We start from the raw sequence: 19,869 nt of genomic DNA, 5'->3' as shown, positions 1-19,869 counted from the left end.
TGAGGAAAGGGCAAACTGGTTTTTAGTTGAAGCTGGCAAAAATAATTATGCTTTTATTAAGTGATTTTCAAAATGCCACAACAGCTGTTTTGTACAGCAGGGTCTAGGTGGTGTCAAAGATGAAGTTTTAAATCCTAAATATTACTATTTTAAAATTCAACCCAGCTGTTATCTTTCAGTTGATAGTGTTACAGTATGAATGCCACAGAAACATCTCTCTCTGGTGGCAATAACAGAAAGAAATTCTTCAAAAAATGACAAAGTTTAGGAGTTTTTTTTCTGGCTTGCTTTGACCCACACCACCAACATGTTGGCCTCATTGGTCGGTCACTGCTGTCATGCCATCAGGCACTGGTGTCACAGGTGGCGATGTAACCTCTGGCCACTGCTGCCAAGACAGTGACTTGATGCCAATACCACCCCGGCCTTGTCCTCTAGTCTCCAAGCTGCAGCCTCTGGGCTTCACTGTCACCTTGGCTCTTACCCTGAACCTGCGCCAACCTGGCAAACAGACACACAAATACACAAACACACACACACACACACACACACACACACACACAAACAGCAGGAAGAGGTCACTGTCTCCTGTCTGTAATCTGCCTTTTTTTTTTGCACCACACGCTCACATGGTGGGCTCCCACCAAACCTCACACCCAGATACACAGACACATCATTCACTGCATGCATGTGGTGGAAGTGCACTTTACTAGTCTGTAATTTCTTCTGGCATGAAAGTAGGTACCAAGATAAAAAGAGAAGAAAGGATTTTTACATATAAAAATCCCTTGTGTCTGTATGTGTGCTCCTGTGTGAAAAGCCACGTCTCTCTGTCTTCCCATCTCTGTCTCTTATTTCCCCGGATACCTAAATGGGCTCTACTCAGGGCCAGATCACATGACTGTTTTGGCATCACATGCTTGTGTTCACTGAGAAATTGGCGGAAAGGAGCACATTACTCCATATGGCCATTCTAATGATGAAACAGTATTTATCTTTAGATTGGAAAAAGTGATTACAATAAAGCAAGCTTCATTAAAAAATCTGTAATTGTTCATTATAGGACAACTAGGAATGTTTAGCATAATGGAGAATGGTTTAAATGTTTTGAAACCCATCAAAATGGGAAATTTTATTTCAGGATGTGGGTGTTGATGACAAAATACACTGACAGGTTATTATAGGTCAGTTACTCATCCCCGTCAGGCGTAATGACCATGCTTTTGGTTGTGTGTGATTCAGTCTGAAATACTTCTTTTACTGATTGCTCTGTTTACCACCTCTACACGCATTTTTTAACCAACTCTTCAGTCATCATAACCAGCTGGTAGCTGCTGAGAAAAAACAAGCTTAACTAATCTCTTTCAGGCCACAGTTTGGCTCAGAAACTGACATCTATAGAAAAGCTTGGTCTCATCTTGAATCAGAGCATCTGCATGTTAATTCTATACCCAATATGTTATGATTAATAGCTCATAGGATTGGAAGATACCTCATTGGCTTGCTTCCGTATGCTGCTGCTGTGCAGCTGCGCTGTCGCCATCTTGGAGAGGTCAAGACTATTAACCCAGACTCAGTTACAGTACCATTCCTGAAAATTAAGACCATGTTATGACATTTTATTCTCATATGTCTATATAAGAAAACATAAAACTATACTATACTATGGTAGTAGGGTAGTAGGTGCTTTACTGAGTGCAATCCTCTAGTTCTTTACTTGGGATATAAGCAACATGTATCCATCATTTATCACCACTTATCCTCCTCCTCTTCATGGGTGGGCTGGAGCCTATCCCAGCTGACTTAGGGCGAGAGGCCGGGTACACAGGGCACATAGAAACAGACAACCATTCACATTCACATTCACACCTATGGGTCATTTAGAGTCTCCAATTAACCTATTAGGTCTATGCCTTTGGACTGTGAGGAAACCAGAGTACCCAGGGAAATCCCACGCAGAGGACATGGGAAAAACATACAAACTCCACACAGAAAAAAATTATATATATATAGTTATTAATATTCATGTTGCTTGATTTTTGTAAATATAAAAACATAAATATGGCATGACAAATGGGTGTTATTTAGAGCTCAAAAGATTTCTATCAAAGTCAGATTATTATGAATGTTTTTATTCAAATAGGACAGAATAGAACATGGCATACATAAAACATGGTCTGTGTAGGCAGAACCTTTGCCCCTTTCCTCCCACTTAGTCGGAGTTCAGTTCACAGAGCATCAGTAAATAAAGTGATCTTGATTGTCTAGGCTTATGATGCTTGCTGCCGAGAATAGCACACTGTGCGAAAACATGAACATTAATAGTGTCAAATATAAACTCAAGAGCTATTGGCAAAAAAAATCAAATATCACAGGTTTTAATAGCTACATCTATGTATGTACAGTATTTGGAAGCATCATATTGATTAGACGATAACGCAAACACATTTTTCAGGTTGGATGATTGACGCAGATAGTCGGCCCAAGTTCAAGGAGCTGGCTGCAGAGTTCACTCGGATGGCTCGTGATCCCCAAAGATACCTGGTCATTCAGGTAGGCAAATCTTGAAGCGATATACAGCTAAGGTCTAAATAATATTTAGCCTTTGAGATGATCTGATGACATTTCTTTTTTTCTATTTGTCTAAAAAACAGAATAGGTAAGCTGCCTACAAAGTGAAAACTGGCCAGTTTTGTTTGTGCTTGTTTTTGAGTAATTTTATAATATTTTCCCAATCCAGAGTGTGAGTAATTAGTAGATGCCATTAATATTCATTTCACATTACATCTTACTTTCCTTGCTTCTTTTCCTTTGTGACAAAATGTATTGCATGCATTACTTGGTAGTACACCTTAAAATGATTGTATGGCTTAAATTAGTCAACATTATTAGCAGAAATAAAAAAAATAATCTTTATTTTAAACTGTTTTATAAAACATAAAGCTCAACAACATTTACTTCTCTTTCCAAGTCATATTTACCACTTCGCTTGTTCACGTGTGAACTGATATTTCTGACACTCTGCCTTAAATGTGACCCTGTGAAACTGATTACTTACAATGTTTCTTCATCATTAACTTCTAATGCAAATTACTGAACAGGGTGATGACCGCATGAAGCTGCCCAGCCCCAACGATAGCAAGTTTTTCCAGAGCCTCCTGGACGAGGAGGAGCTGGAGGACTTGATGGATGCTGAAGAGTACCTGGTGCCCCACTCCTTCAACATCCCACCACTTGCATACACTCCCCACTCACGCATGGACTCCAACAAGGTATATATATAGATATAGTTGTTTTTTTATAGACCTATATCTCCAAATAAGGTGGTGTTCATATGTACAGTAAAACAGGTTTTGTTTGCAGGTATCATTTGACCTTAAGACCCTGCCTCCAATGGGTGATAAAATCCACAGTCTTTGTTCTGAGTTTGAAATTCGGTCTTTGTATTTCCCTGTTTAGCTGCACTGGGAGGAGAAAAGCATAAAAAGGGACTTTTGTACTAAAAAGACTAATTTCTAACTCTAATTGTAGACGATTTCGTCTTGATTTGTGTAGCTCGTGTGAGTAAGCCTCATATGTCTTTATTTTGTACAGGATAAGGAGTGGGGATTTTGTCGCCCTTTACATACAGTACATTATAAATGCATTAAGAAGAGATCTTTTCAAAGCGAGTATAACCAGGAGGAAGAAAGCAAGCAAACCTTGCTTTACAATGTATGCAATGATGTTAGATGACAGGAGGCAACCAATTGTTTTCACTGAGACATCTATTTATTTGGATTTCTTTCTGTTAGTTGCTGTTATTCAACCAGATAGCCGTGTTTTTCTTCAAGAATTATTGCTCTGACTTTATCTATCAGAGAATTCAGATAGAAAATGCAGAGGTATCTATAAAGCTAGCAGTAATTCTGTCTCGTGGCTTGTCTGTATACCAGCCATTTAACTGTTAGTAATTGTTATTTCACATCAGTTCAAGTTCTGAGGTCACCCTTGCCTTTTAGCTCTTTTAGCTACAGTTCTTAACTGTAAGAGTGTCTTAAAGGACAGCAAGTCTCCTTCACTGAAATTGGCTTAAATGCAGTACTTTCTTTTCTTTCTTTATAAAGTGTCTCATTTGATCAGTAGCTTTATATTTAAGATTTCTCAAATTCACAGATAGTATTAAATCTTTTTTTCAAGCAGCCAAAAAGTCATTCCAAGTGGATTGTTTGTTTCTGCATTTTATTTTTAAAGTGATGAAAAGGTAATCTTTTTTCTATTCAAGTAGTTCTTTGGCTTAGTTTTCAACACAAGTGAAACTTTTTTAATGATTTGTCTTTCTGAACCTCGGAAGACCCTGTCAGAATATTCCCCAAATAAAAGTGTTCACTGCATAAAGTGTGATTGTAGGAAATACAAACATAAACATAGTAACATACTACTGTAAGTAACTATTAACCCCTTTTAACAAACTAGGCAAGCTTACTTATTCAGGGCCGTGAATCAATGTGCAGAAACGTGAGCCAACATGACCATTACTCTTTATATGTACGATAAATAAAATGATGAAAATATAGTGGTTTGTTATGTGAACGTGTTCACCATCAAGAGTAAATTATGCCTTATTCATGCAGTCAGTTATATTATGCATTTTTGAGGGCCTCGTCTATAGCAGATTTGCAAAAAAACAGTAGCAGCAATTCTTGTCCCATTTAAATTGTGAGGTCTTGTTAAATTGTGAAAAGACTGGCTAGTCATGCTTAGTTGTTTACACAAACGACAAAATTTTCATGCCACATTTTAGGAGAGAACACTGTCAGTCCAACTGTCAAACGTGTGCATTTTAAGTCAGTCAGTCAGGAAGGGGCCATTAGTACAGAAAAAAATAAAGATTCAGACAAAAATGTTTTTCTGACCTTATCTCTCATTCTAAGTATTATCAAATTATGAGGTGAGTCAATACACAAACAGACTGCTGTCCTCCTACTCCTACTGTATGTGGCACAAATTAGTTTAGAAGTATGAATACCTAAACTAATTGAAGTCCTTAAACTATTTATAATCAACTTGGCACTTGAAGTAAATTTGAATTGAGTTGCTTATCTTTTAATTTTACATGGACTCCCTCATATTACCATTTCTTTTTGAGTGTAGCAGCAGGATAATTGAACCATGACGGAAAAGTAGACAATTTAAAGTCAAAGTAGTCATTCAGATCATTTTGATGGTCTCTCAAGTGATAATAGATAGTGTGACAATGAGATTTCTCAGCATGTGCTGCAGGACTCTCCTGTTCAAGCACAAAAGATTGAGATCTTTAAAACAGAACTCACACAGCTTCCTTAGTTTCCCTCTCATCTCCCTGTTGCTCTCTCGTTTTCTCTCGGTTTCCTTTGGTCTTTGTCCACTGTGAAACTATGGTAGTTACTTTCAAATTTGGGGTTTGCAGCCAGAATCTCTCAGTTCTTCAACTGTTCAAATGTTCATCATCTTATCTTTGGACTTAAATCTATCACAAAACCAGTCACACAGCCAGGCAACTCGGCCATTTTGTATTCCAACATCCCCCTGCGTTTGTGTCAGGATAAAAATGCCTGCTGAATGCCAATGAGAGACATGACTTCTTTTCCAACTCAGTTTGGTGCATTTCAGGCATTGACAGATTATTTATTTGCATAATGTTTGTTATCCTTCACTGTTTTGGGGCTTTCTTATTGGGGTGGTTGCTGAATTAATTATATTAATTTCATACAGTCACATTCATCCACATAAATCATGTAAATGATTTTAATGAACTCAATTATTGTAGCCAACAAAATGCAAAAAATTAGACAAATATAATCTTCACACTTGCATATTTATATATTTAAACACACACACACACACACACGCACACACACACACACTCTCTGTTGTCACAACAGGTTTAAAAGTGACCAAAACATTCAGCGTGGCCACACAGTCCATCTGGTTTTTACAGAGACATTTGAATGGGAAGCTTTCTTCGACTCAAGTCAAGTGTAATGTTTTACTTTCCCACCATGTTACCATAGTGGATTAATTAAGTCTATGATGGACTTCATGGGCAAGATTTTGAAAGAATAATGTGACAGTTCACTTAGATTCACACATTTTTTAAGACAGTTTTACTTAGAATACTGAGAGAAAATAGGTGGGAGGTTGAAGGACGTGTAAATGATGACTGACAGAGGGTTATTTAATTGATATAGTTACAGGGGAATGAAAACACAGTTTGAGCCCTGGAGCTTTAACTAATACCTCCAGGCTTAAAGTACAGACGCCTGCAAGAGAAAGTAAGAAGCAGTGATAGACAGCCAATGAAAAAGAATGATGTAGTTACATACAAATGTAACTATCAATGCAAAATGAGCATGCCTCTTAAGAAGTCCCAATAGTTATTTCGGTGCCTTTTGTGCATTGGAAGCATACGACTGGGTTTGACAAGGCAATACAGTAGTTAAACTTTGGGTTAACTTGACATTTTTACTGCCACTAACTAAAAATAGTGCTGGTCAGAAGTGGGATTTGAACCTGCACCATAATTCATAGACCTTCATCCATGGACTTTGGCCACATTTGTCAGTCTTTCACTTTGTAGGTTAAGGAAAAACAAGAAAAATAAAACAGATTTTCTGTTATTAATATATTTACTGGCTTCTTTGAAGTAGAAGGGAATTGAAAACAGAAGACAAACCGCTTTCTGAATACATGGGGAAAAAAGGATGAATCAGAATAAAGCACCCAGTGAGGTTCTAAAAAAGCCCTTTTTTGTTGTGCGCGCAGACACAAATGAACACAGCAGGGCAGGGCTGATACGGCTACTTTAAGACTTTGCTGCATGGAGCCTTTTAATTAAAATCCTTTTAATTAAATTGTCCTTGGCAGTCATGCTGCCATATCATTGTTTGGCACTGCTGTCTGTCTCCCCTGCCTGTCATAGTTAAATATTACAGATGAACAATGGTACAAAGAACTTAAATGCCCATTGGCCACTTTATAAAATAAATTAAAAAAAATATAAATACAATAATAAAATAAGTACTTCAGAGGTAACTGAATTAAATTAAATTAAATTGAATTAGTATACATTTTATTTATATAGTGCCATATCATTACAAAGGTTATCTCATGAATCTACCTACATAGTACTTCTTTTTTTTTTTGTTTATTTCTTTGTTTTTGTGCTAGTAAATCAAGTTGCCTGCTTTTTCAACTAGCATACCAACTGCAGAACATACAATTATAGTGGATATCTATATCTATGTATATATATATATATATATATATATATATATATATAGATTAAGCTCTATATTAATAAGTATAATACGATGATTAAGACTAAAACTAAGATTAATCTATTATTCCAAAGATTTATTCATTTATCTGTAGAAGAGCTTAAAAACACTTGATATTCTTGGATTTGTCTCAATCATCCCAGCTACTCACTTAACACTTTCCCATCTCACTTCTACCCAGAACCAGTTTGGCTACCAGGACCCCAGTTTCAGCATGGAGGACATGCTGGCCACCCTACCCAGAGTGGTTTCTGTTCCACCGGGATCTGGAAGCTGCCACACTCCACAGGACCTGGCCTCAGGGAGGCAGATTGGTGGTGGATTTGGCCGTGGAAACCAGGACGACCCTCGCTGCAACGGCACCCTGAGGAAGCAGGTCTCCCCAAGGTCGAGTACCCTTGGGGCTGGCTCAGCTCTCATTGCAGGACAAAGTAAGGCAAAGTATTACCTGAAAGTTGTAGAAACTGAATAGTAATGTCCTCTGTGTGTGTGTGTGTGTCCTAAATAAAAACAGCAGGTGAGCAGAAGACAGTGTGAGACTAACTGATATTACAACAAGGTCTGTAAAACTACAACATCTATTTAATTAGCTGGTATAAATGTTTCTTCACACATTCAATGGACAGTGTAAACCAATCACAACTATTGGGCCAATTATTGATTTCATTTTTTATCACTTATTATTAATTGAGTAAAAACAAAAATCATGCAAACTCATCAATTAAAACCACCTTCAAATGAGCAGACATGCTCTCACCTATCTTTGACTGACCCTATGTACTGTTTCCTCATTGGTATTGTACTGTGTCAGTAGATCACTCACCAGCAGAGGATTTGGAAGACGAGAACAAAAGGATAAGCTCAAATCTAGCAGCTGTCTGGCAAAACCGAGCCGCATATTACACCTCTCAACAACAGACAACAGGCGAGAAGCAGTAATCTGGTTCTGTTGAGCCCCAGTGCAAGACTTTTTGGACCAATTATACTTTTGTTGCAGCTTTGTTTGGGTAGGAAAAAGGAGAAATTAAGCCTAAGTAAAAGTAAAAGCAAAAGTAAGCTTTATGAATAAATGCGCATCTTTGTATTTATTGGAGAGTGGTGACAAGGTCTTTGTGGTTGTTATTTACTTTACCACGCAGTACATATACTCACACACACATGCATATCCATATCAGTTTGTGCATAATGATTCCTCAGGAAGCTATGACCTGAACAAAGTACATCACTATATACATTTTCATCATAGATATCAATTTGAGGTCTTAGTTGTAATTATGTTAATTATTTTATTACTTAAAATGTAATTATCGCCATTGTGTATATATTAAGAATTGAATCAGTCTACTCATTTATGGTTGGTGTGTCTTTCTTTAGCCATTTTCTGTTCAAACCCTTTTTGCATGGTACTAACAACACCCCCAACAAGTATTTATCTCGCCCAGTAAAATGCAAGGGAAGCTGTTCTCGATATGCCAAGGTACATGATTTTAAAATTAAAATAAAGTTTCATCTCAAAAACTGCTTCTAAGACACTGTGGACACTTCTCCAAAATGGAGCCACATAGGGACAATTCCAGAAAATGTGAAAGTGGTTTTATGATAGTGATCTATCTGTTGTCAACAGATGAAAAATGAAAATAAAATGCAACTTAGGGCACTAAAAACCTTTAATTCGCATAAAAATACAGAGTGCCCGACATTAGTCAAAGCCCTGGCCAAGAGTTTACTCACAGTACAAAATAGATAACTGTATACTAGTATGGATTGCATTGGAAATGTAGATGCTTATTTACAAATCTGTAAATAGGATTCTCTCATGCATGAAAATAAGTTTGTAAATTACAGTGTTATGAAACTTTTTCTTGCTGTCTTTTTGCTTCCGAAGGTGGAGGGGAGGATAGTAGTGGACAACGTTACAGTGCCGATCCAACCGGTCTTTTAGTGGAACGAGGAGCAAAAGGAGACAAGGACCAGGATGGCTACATGACTGCCATGAGAGACAAGAACAACTCAGGTGACTTTGAGAACTACTGAAATTATCCATAAAGTTGGCATATTTTGGTGCTACCGTAAATTACTTTTTAGTAGCTACAATAGCTGCTGCTAAGATGATCTCAGCTAATCTTACTGACCTCTCTTTGTTTCCAAATCATCTCTCCCCAGTAGAGGAAAACCCTTTCGTCACACGTCGTAGGAATGGTGATGCCCATGCAATGATTGATGGAGCAGGTTGCCACACCCTACACATGGCTGGCGCTGCTGCTGCCCCCAAGAGCCAGTCCATTCACGGGGACGATGAGTATATCAATGAGCCACTGTACCTGAATACCTTCCTTAACCCTGGGGACAAGAATGGATTGGCTGGCGCAGTCTCCATCCCTGGCCCTGGGTCCTCTGCTGCCCAATCAGTATCGCAGACAGTCAACCCATCAACATCAAGCCACACAGTCTCCTCCTCTGGATATGTGGTACCCCCTGGCCACCTCCCCCACCAATCGTATCCATCACACACCCTGCATCCGGGCAATTCAGGACACACTCTGCACTCAGGCATCACCAGCAGCACCATCATGTTTGATAAGAAAGGCAAAAAGGCCACTTTTGACAATCCTGAATACTGGCAGCACAGTCTACCCCCGAAGTCCTCACTGCACAACCCTGAGTACCTGCAGGACTGCAGCACGCGTTTCTTCTACAGGCAGAATGGACGTATTCGCCCTGCTGTGGCCGAAAACCAGGAGTACTTGTCCGAGGCTGCTATGAAAGCTGGCAATGTGTTACCACCCCCTCCATACAGACAGAGGAACACTGTAGTGTAGTGACCCACCTGTAGCACAATGGTTGGATGACTAGAGGGATAAGGGTGGAGATGAATGGACATTGAACAGTCCTCTCGTTTCCATGCAGTACTTCTCAACCTGGGTTCTCCTTGTACCCTCCCTGAACACATCTCTGTTATGTCTGATTGCAAGTCTTTTATTCTCACAATAGGGTTCTGCCTTTTCTTGACAGGACTACAATTAACAGTCACCAGTAGCCTCATTTGACATTCATCTTTTTGAGCTCCATCCTTGGCTGTGACACATAAAGCAAGTAGACACATCACTTTGAGGTTGGTTCTGTTCTGGAGCACAAAGTCCTGCCACCTTTAGTATCAGAAAGGCACAAAAATATCACAATGAGAGATTGAAATTCGATGTTTAATAAGAGAAAAGGAGAAATGAACTGTGGTTAGTCCAAAGAGAGGATTATCGCCATGCCCTTACATACTTTTCTTTATCCACCCATGAATTACTGCTCACCATGTCCTTCTAGCATATTTACCAAAATATGCACATATTGCTATTGTTTGTGTGCAGTTTGTCAAATGACACATGCACATGGAGTTGTGTCGTGACTTACCAGCAAACCTGCAGTCATGCTGAAGAGCCCAGATGTGGCTTGCATGCCTGCCCACACGCTTCTTTTACTTTTACATGTTGGTGCACCACTAATGGAATTCAAACATTTATCACATACAGCTCATATCATGCCTACAATATGTTAACAGCCTGCAGCCTTGACACACCAATAATAACCATACATTAATTCATAAGTAAACACACACACACACACACACACACTGACAGATAAGCTTGCTCTCACTTGAAATATATTCTGGAGGAGAAGCTCAATTGACCTTGTGCTGGAAGACAGAGTATGCCGATAATGGCAGTCAGCGGTGCAGCGCACAGAAAGGGTCAACGGGAAAGTAAATGTCACCACAGTTTTATGGAAAGCTGTGATATCACCCAGTACCTTGTGGAAAGCATCCAACAGATTATTGGCATGGCGAGGGTGGGATTTAAAAGGTTGATGGCTCAGAAGATGACCCTTAACTCCTCACATCGGTATCCCTTTTGTCCCTCTTTCATCCACACCAATCCAGTCTGAAGAGACAGCACACTATCCACTTCAATGTTACCCTCATTAGATCATTGTAATCAGCATCATGTCTGACATAATCAAGTGCAGTACAAGGAATTATATTTTCAAAGGAACTGGTGCTTGGGAATGAACAAATCTTTCATCTTCTTTCTGACAGGGAAAAGAGCTGATGGTGATTGAGAGCATATAAACTGAACACGAGGGGAAAATCTACAAATTTAGAATCTGAATCATTTTTGTTGCTGTTGTTCTTGTTTATTTTCTTCTTAGGCATCAGGGATCTGTTTACTTTGTCACTTTGTCTTACACTTACTTTTACGTGAACAGCACAGACACCCAGCCACGAAAGAGTACTGTGGAGTTGTTAAAGAGGCTATCCCTACAGAGCTGTAAATAAGCCAATTATACGTCATTACCAGACAGACGCAATCCAGAAAAAACAGCTCAGTGGACCGAGCTGTGTCTGGATAAAATACATCAAAAGACGGGGATAAAAGATTTTCTCTGCACCTCATACTATATTATGTCATAAAAAGAAAAGATTAACTTTGACCACAGAGTCACAACTCCTTTAGGGTACAGATGGTTCAGTAGGAGAGACTGTCAGAACTGTCTATGAATGCCTTGTACACATTTTTACCATGGAACACCATGAGAAAATGGGACGCTTTCTTTTGTATTGGTGCTTGACATTAATGGTGAGACATCACAAGTTATCACTGAATCCACTGATGGCTAGCTTTCTGTACTCATACAATACTGCCAGATGCCACAGTAAACTCTGATGGAGACCTCTAGCATCTGTTGTCAAGTGACTTTGAAGCCTAATTTAGGCTGAGGTTGATAATTTAATAGCACTTAATGCTCTGACACAGCCAACGACTTTGCTGTTAATCTCACTATAAGCGGCAATTGATTTTTGTTTCTCATTGTGTTGCAACATTCATTTACAGTGAGATAAAGTAGTTTCCACTGCACTGAAGCCTCATGTTACGTGTTTCATTTGGCGTTTTACTAACAAAGAATATCATGATAGTAATACGTGGGGTTGGGCGATATACAAAAATATACAACATCAGAGAATAGAAATTTCTCAATTTTTCAATTGCATTCATAGCTATGCCTTTGATATTTCTTGTTTTACTAGACTCTTGCAGGCACTGTTGACGATATTTGATTTACAGGATTATACCTTGATTGTTTAGGTATTTAGTTCACTAGTAAAAAGTAAAAAAGTCCAATTTTAAAAAGAATGGTCAAAATTGAAAAAGCAAAGGTCAAGATAGCCTGACTAAGTCTACCCTAGTATAAATTAAGCTCCAAAACACACACTCCTACAATTTCCATAAAGCAGTTCTATAGAAATATTTGCAGCTCAACTCATTTGAACTTCTAAACTATGCATCTCCAGTTAATAGTAATACAGTCTCAACCCCAAGCAGAGATCACTCCTTCATCAATGACATCACCAGGGTTTTATTCTCTCTTCAGAGCTACAGAAGACATTATACAGCTGTTTTTATTCACAGGCTGAGTAGTACAGCTTGTGATGAGTAAAACCAGACATTCACATCTAACGACATCTAACATTTCTCAATCAAATTTACAGAAAATTTACTATACTTACCTTGATATGAGATTTTTTTTTCTATCGCCCCACCCTGGGTAATTCTAGGTGATTATGTCATGAAATTTGAAGACCGAATAATGCCTGTGCATGTCTCACTGCTGACGTACCAATACACAACCACTGTTACTCAACCTTGTGCCTCTACATTGAAAACACCAGGCAGAGTGAAATGTCAGACAAGCAGCACTGATTATTTACTGTCCTAAACACAGATGTTGCCCTGGAACAGTGTTTTCTTCCCCTCTCAGGTTTTATGGGGAACAATAATCATCCAGTTGTGCTCCAGCTGAGGCACAGGTACCATATCATAAAGGGACGTCAATCCTACTGAAATAAAAGTATAATGGAAGACAGATTAGTGCCATGATTCCATTGTAGACCTACTGCTGAAATGTGCAACTCAACAGAAATGTGAAATTACATTAGTAGGGGGTCAGGATTTGAAGGGTCATTGGTCAAGTGTCACTGAAATTGCTTTGTTACTAGCCTGATTTAGCTGTGCTGTGCTCCTACACTTTCTGAGATGTTGATTGTTCTGCTGAATTATAAGTCTGAGCTTACACTTTTGCATACTTTCTGTGTGCGAATGTGTACAATGAAAGTGTCCTCTGCGTGTTTTTAGAGTTAAAAGCCAGCTACGTAAGTCTATTTTTACCATCACCCATAAGGTATTAGCTGTAGTGCTTGTAGACTATAGTATGGCCGTGTTTAAGTGCAATGATAGCAGTGGAGAGTCACCCGAAGGCTTTGTAATGGATCTCTATGGAAAAATAAAGCCAATCTTCTGGAGGAGCAAACCTGCTGGCACTCTCAGCCAGCAAGCATCACAAGGGGCTTTTAGCTTTTTGAATGCTAATTCATCCACTTTCCCTTGTTGTTCAGTGGGGAAATCATGTTACCCAACATCTCACCCAGTGCACCAGCTGGGAAACCCTGAACGACAGGCAATACGTTGTAATCCTGCAGTTGGGTAAAAAACTACGGTATTAGCATTCCAGAAATGTTACCCGACCAATGCATCAATGTTACAAAAGCTAGCAGGGGAGAAGGTACAAGTGCACTGTAACTGGCAGAGGAGACCAAAGTTGATTGCCATTCTCTCTTTCTCCTCTGAGGTGACTATAGAATTGTATGTAGCAAACATTGTTCTGCAACTGAAGCAGTGGAACAAAGACTAAAACAATCTGGAAAGGAAAAGTGATTGTGGTCAAATGTTAACACGAGTCAAAGTTTCATGTGAAAAGATATAATGTTCTGCTTGATAAAGGTATAGCCTCGTAAGTACAGTAATTTAAAGGAGCACAATAACTCTGTGACTGCTCATCCAGTAAATCGGCCTTATAGTAACAGTTCTATTTATTTTGTGCATCTACTTTTGTTTTGGGGTTTAATGTATTTTAAACAAATCTTATCACAGATATTGTAAGTGGTTTATAAAGTTTTATTTTTGCTCTCACTTTTGCTCTTCAGGGCGTCATTGTGGCAACAGAGAGTTTTTTGAAGACTTCATCATCTTATGTCTGTCATGTTTACGAGCTATGTCCCAACTCAGGGGCTGGATGTCTACCCCTCAGAGGAACTCATGTCCAGGCAGAACCTGAATATCATTCCCAGATTATACTAGATTTAGAAGACCACAAATATTGTTTGGTTCAGGTGCTCTGAAGCTTTTGGAAGTTCTCCACCATACACTTACCCTCAGATTTAAATACCAGTGGTCAATACCTGACTTTACATTGATTTTGAAATTTCAGCCAACACACAGTGGAAAGCCTGTGTTCGCTTTTTCATTGGGTTAGTTAATGTAATCCGATTAATATTTTGTAAATATGACATCACGTGATATTTTCCAGATTGGCAGTTGGCAAAGATTGCCTGACCACTCAGGTTAACAACAATTGATTTGGGGATGTTGAGCAATACACATGACAAACTAGTCATGTCATCCAAAGCAAAGGCTGGCTTTATTTTTCATTCACATGTTTGTGGGACCTTTGAAATCGAACAGCCCTTATTGGACCATTAAGGGCCAGATATTAAGGACTTTGGAGGGTACAGCCTCTGAACTGGGACACAGTGACTGTATTTATAGTGTGTGCTCTATTTCACTTTTATATGCTTTGATTATTCATATCATGAGGACATTTTTCACAGCATCAGTAATATTTATCCACCTGTAATGTTATTGTATTGGATAAACATGTTACATTTCAGAGATCTTCATTTATTAATTACGTACACAGCTAGAAATAGTTTAAGTTGATGCATCATCAAACAAATCACATTTTTTTAAAGGGAAAACACAAAGCAGCTGACAAACACATATTCTAACACTGTAATAGAATCAAACTGTGTATGGCTGTCATACTCCGATTTTACACTGATTCATGTGTGTATATTCTACTGTACCATGCCATGATAACAGGGGTAGATGACAGTGGTTGAGTAAGCACAGTTTACAATGTATTGAATTGATGGTAAAACTGTAAAATGGAATTAATAATTGTCTTTTAACCAAATGACAAAGGCATTTAAATGATGGGTCACTCAACAGTTTTACCATTGTTTAAAAAAATTTAAATAAATAAAAAGTGGATAGTATTTTTATAGGTCGTTAAAAGGTGGCCAGGTGCATCTGTAAATAGGACAATGATGCTTCTTTTTCCAGCAGAAAAATTTTGTTTGTTTGTTTTATTTCTCCTTGCATCATTGCATTTTAGTGGTCTACTGTACCTTTTTTTCCTTTTGGGGAATATCTTTTCTGTATGTATATAAATATATATACAGTATATATATATATATATTCTGTAAATGTAATTTGAAGAGTGAACTGATTTTAAAAACGCTTGCAGGGTCTCTAGTCACCCCCACCCCATCATTTCCCCTGTGATTGTGTGATTGTGTTTTCAGCACAACTTGGTGGATTTTGTGTTTCGACCTCTGCTCTCGCTCATTTTGTAGGAGTGCTTTCTTTTCTTTCTTACTTTCTTTTTTTCTTTTTTTTTTTTTACTTTTTACAGCGTGTATTATACTTCCACTACCCTCCACACTTCTCTCAGTATTATCCACCTCTTGAGATTTTTTTAAATTTTGTACACTCTTAAAATGTTGTTGCAATACTAATGAATATTCAATATGTCATCCCCCTTTTCTCTCAGTCTTTTCCTAACCAATGTTAATGTTAAATCCACCCTTACACCCTGAGTTTTAAGGACCTATACTATATTACCTTGAGTAGTTTCATTTCCATTTGCACTGAGCTCAGTCATTGTTTACTTTCAGATGATATTCAGCTCTTCATCCATTTGGGGCAATACTGATTGAATTGTGTAGCAATATCATGTTACAGCTCCCAGAGTGATTTAATGGTGGTTGAGAGACAAAATGGAAGATGGTTTGCATGGGCTGGACTGATCATTTAAATTACTGATATTTGCTTGTACAGAGGTTAGTAGGCAAGCTTTTTTGACTTCATTTTTTTCCTCTGTTCACTTTTTTCCAGAAGTCACATTTTAACAGGAAGTGAATATTTCCATTTCACGTGATCTTTACAGGACTTTTTGGGAGTTTTGCCCATTTGTCACCTTATTTGATGTGAGGACTGGCACCAAAATCATCACGTTGAACTGTTTTCTTTGTGGCATTGTAGCAAATGTAGAGTTCAAGTGGTGCATCACAATTCTGATATCGAGTGCTGCTGATGCTCATTAACTGAAGCTGTTAAATTTACTATAAACCCATCAGGGAGAACAGACTTGTAGGAAAGGTTTAGGGATGCACAATTTGATAACTGGAATATTCTTTCAGCTGTATTAGATATTTAAATTGTATAAGATACAAGCACAACTTGTGTTGTTTATGCAGGAAGTGAGCCGAACTAAAGGTTTAGTGCTGTTTTGTGATAATGCTGTAAATTAATTCTGCAATTTTGTTTTCAAAACCTGGATTACTTTAACATTGTCATATATTTTGTATATCATGTATCACCTCACCACAGATGATTTTGGTGGCAATCTTGTCATTAACAATATCCAACATATATATATATATATATATATATATACACATATAAATATATATATATATAAATAAATAAAGGGGTCAGTTTGGCAAGCTGCTGAAAAGTCCATGTGCCTGTTTAAAAGTACATAGAAGTCTGGGAGAAATCATTTATCATAAAAAAAATTATCATAAATTGTCATTGCTTTGTATCGACTCATCAGAATGATTGAGATTTTATATACCATGCCTTGTCACATGTTACCAGTTTTAAACGTTTCTCTTCACTGGTTAATTGACACATTTCCCAAGCTAGAACATTTAAATACGTATTCCCTCTGTTTTGTTACATGAATCTGTCAAAACTATATTTTTAATTCAATATGAATAAAGATCAGTCAGTATTTAAAGGTGAGTTGTGCTAATTTTCTAGCTTTTAACATTGTGTTTTGTTAACATGAAATGGTAAAATTGGAGTATGCCCTCATGGGATCCAATTGGAACCTTAATAAACAAACCCAAATGTCCCATGGGATCCCAATGGAAATTAAAACCCTAGGAAATTCGGCTTAAATCGGCGCTGAATCTCACCGGGCTACACACTGGGGACATACACAGTTGGACCACAATGGAAATCCAATGGGTCAGTATTTCACAAGAGATCGTAATGTCAGCAATAATGATCACCTGTGTCATTCCAATTATAGAATATTACCCATAATATTTAATAAATTATCCTCTCAAATGTGTTTGTAGCTGTGCAGGAATGGCACAAGTGAGAAATTCAGTGCTGGTTAATCATTTAGTGTTTCTTTCAAAGTGATTGGCTGCAGTGTGGCCATCTGTTTTCATCTTCCACTAGATGGGATTCAGTGCTCCTTCTAATTCAGCCCTTATAGTCTCAAGGGCCCTTTACACCTCCTTACTTCAAATGTCATAGCATGACATCTTCATTCTGCACAGATGATGCCGGACGAGAGATGTCTTTCACCATTCAGCGGATTATGCCTTTAGGTTAGAAAAAGCAAGGAGTCAGATAGTACAGGAGCTCCACTCCCATCACTCCCGACAGGTTTTTTTTTTTTCACATTAAAAGCTACACACACACACACACACACACAAACTTGTATACTTGCAGGAAAATCACACAGGAGCACCAATAATAAAGTGTCATTACTTCTGGCACTCGTGCATGATAGATGCATCTCTTTTCAAGCTGATGACATTTTATGGTATTATCATAGGAAATCCAATAACGAGATCAGCATCTTGGAGCCTTTGCCCCATGCAAAGTCAAATCACTTGCCTTAAGATGGTAATAGAGTGTGAGTGAAACAATCTGTCACTGCCTCTCCTCTCACTCTCACACGCCAGCCCCCCTGACAAAGTGTATAGATTTCTACCTGATATGAGGGATGATCGGCACAGTTGAATGTAAATGATCTGAAATGTCTTTAGGTGAATCGATTGACCAGCACTTCTCAGCAAATAAAAGTGAAAGCCATATTTGACAGTGCATCAATCCTTACCATGACACCTCTACAGCACAGCAAAACCATTTTCATGTCTACATGTTTCCATGTTCAGCTATTTTAATATGTGCTGATATAAACACTTCTAAAGACAGAGGCTTGAGAGCTGGCTGCAAGCCAGAACTGCAGTTTTGCTTGCTCCAGCAGGAAGTCATTTTTCCACACTATGCCATTTGGTGTCATGTACACACTGTTCTCTCCTGCTCGAGTTTTCTCTCTTATCCTAGGTTAGTGAACCAATTGTCACAGAAACTAAGCTGTACAACCTTCAACGTAGACGGGACATGCTGTGGATGTTTTACCAGAGCAGATGGTTGCTCGTTGCGCAGCAGTTTGAGACAATCACATCCTATCACCTGATGCAATCATGCTGTAATGTTATCATTTAAAATGACAGAAGAGTGTAACACCAAAGCTCAAAAAACTTGTTTTGTCTTGCTCCCACTGTTTTGGCACTGCTATCTCTTTTTCTCAGAGAGCCAGTGGTGAGGGGGGCTGCCTCTAAATCCCAGCATGTTGGCAGCCTCTGATTGAATGGACTTTACAAAGCCCACTAAGCAGTGTTGCGATCCCCCTTGAGAGCTTTCATTATGGAACAGCATATTGGATTCTCTTCACAGGCTGTCTATCTCTGAAGGCTACAATCTCTCCAGGAATACACACACACACAAACCATCCTACTAAATAACATGTAGACAACTTGGGAATAAATCCTGTCTGATTCTCAGTGAATCTGGTTTCTTACAGTGCAGATAAATGCAGCATCATACTTTTAGTGCCAATATTTTACATGACCTCTACAGCAAGTGACCAGCCCATGGATCAGCCAAGAAGCATGTATGTAGGGGCTTGCATACTCACAAGTACCTGTGCATTTATATCCAGTCACACAGGATACATGTTAAGATTCAAGGGAAGGCTCTTTTCTAGTTGGTTTAATGTAAAGAAACAACAAATATTGGTGAACTCTGACCCCGCCAACCATCCCAATCATCCCCAAAATTTACGAAGTAATTTACAGCAAGGCGGGTCAGTATTGCTACTGATTGTCCCAGTGGAAAACATTGGTGTTGCTACAAAGATATCTCCAACGACCCACAAGCCATTTTCTCTATAGGTGGTCATTATAGTAGAACCCCATGTCTGGAAACCTGGAATCCAGCAGGTTTTCAGTTGCCTAGACAGGAGAACTTAATTGAAATGACCTGAGAGGCAAAGTATACAACCAATGCTGCACAATCAAGACACTGAATGCTTAAGTAGTTTCATTACATAAATCAAACTACCCCAAAACCATTTAAGTTTAATGATTTATTGGACACATTAGAATTTAATGAAAGATTTGCACAAGCTACTTCATTTTGGCTACATTCAAATATTGTCATTTCAAGCTTGGGAAGATCTAAAACTGTCCAGCATTTCACTAAGTAGTGGTTGACAACACACACATTAAGATTAATAAGGCAATCTCATTGGTCATTTG

The 19,869-nt window shown here is 38.4% G+C and overlaps 1 protein-coding gene across 4 annotated transcripts in view; it reads left to right on the top strand.

The window, feature by feature from the left end:
- Positions 1 to 16,885, top strand: part of erbb4b (erb-b2 receptor tyrosine kinase 4b) — a 286,570-nt gene extending 269,685 nt beyond the window's left edge. For 2 of the 4 annotated variants that reach the window (XM_027290677.1, XM_027290675.1), the window contains exons 24-28: positions 2,456 to 2,553; positions 3,102 to 3,272; positions 7,480 to 7,729; positions 9,184 to 9,312; positions 9,462 to 16,885. In XM_027290677.1, the coding sequence (XP_027146478.1) occupies positions 2,456 to 2,553; positions 3,102 to 3,272; positions 7,480 to 7,729; positions 9,184 to 9,312; positions 9,462 to 10,117 (1,304 nt within the window). In that variant the 3' untranslated portion in view covers positions 10,118 to 16,885. The remainder of the gene's footprint in view (positions 1 to 2,455; positions 2,554 to 3,101; positions 3,273 to 7,479; positions 7,730 to 9,183; positions 9,313 to 9,461) is intronic. The other 2 variants (XM_027290678.1, XM_027290676.1) reach the window with 2 other exon arrangements.
- Positions 16,886 to 19,869: the final 2,984 nt, after the last annotated feature.

Source organism: Larimichthys crocea, chromosome XVIII (genome assembly GCF_000972845.2).
Source record: "Larimichthys crocea isolate SSNF chromosome XVIII, L_crocea_2.0, whole genome shotgun sequence".
Lineage (NCBI taxonomy): Eukaryota > Metazoa > Chordata > Actinopteri > Sciaenidae > Larimichthys > Larimichthys crocea.
This window is presented reverse-complemented; position numbering and strand designations above follow the sequence as displayed.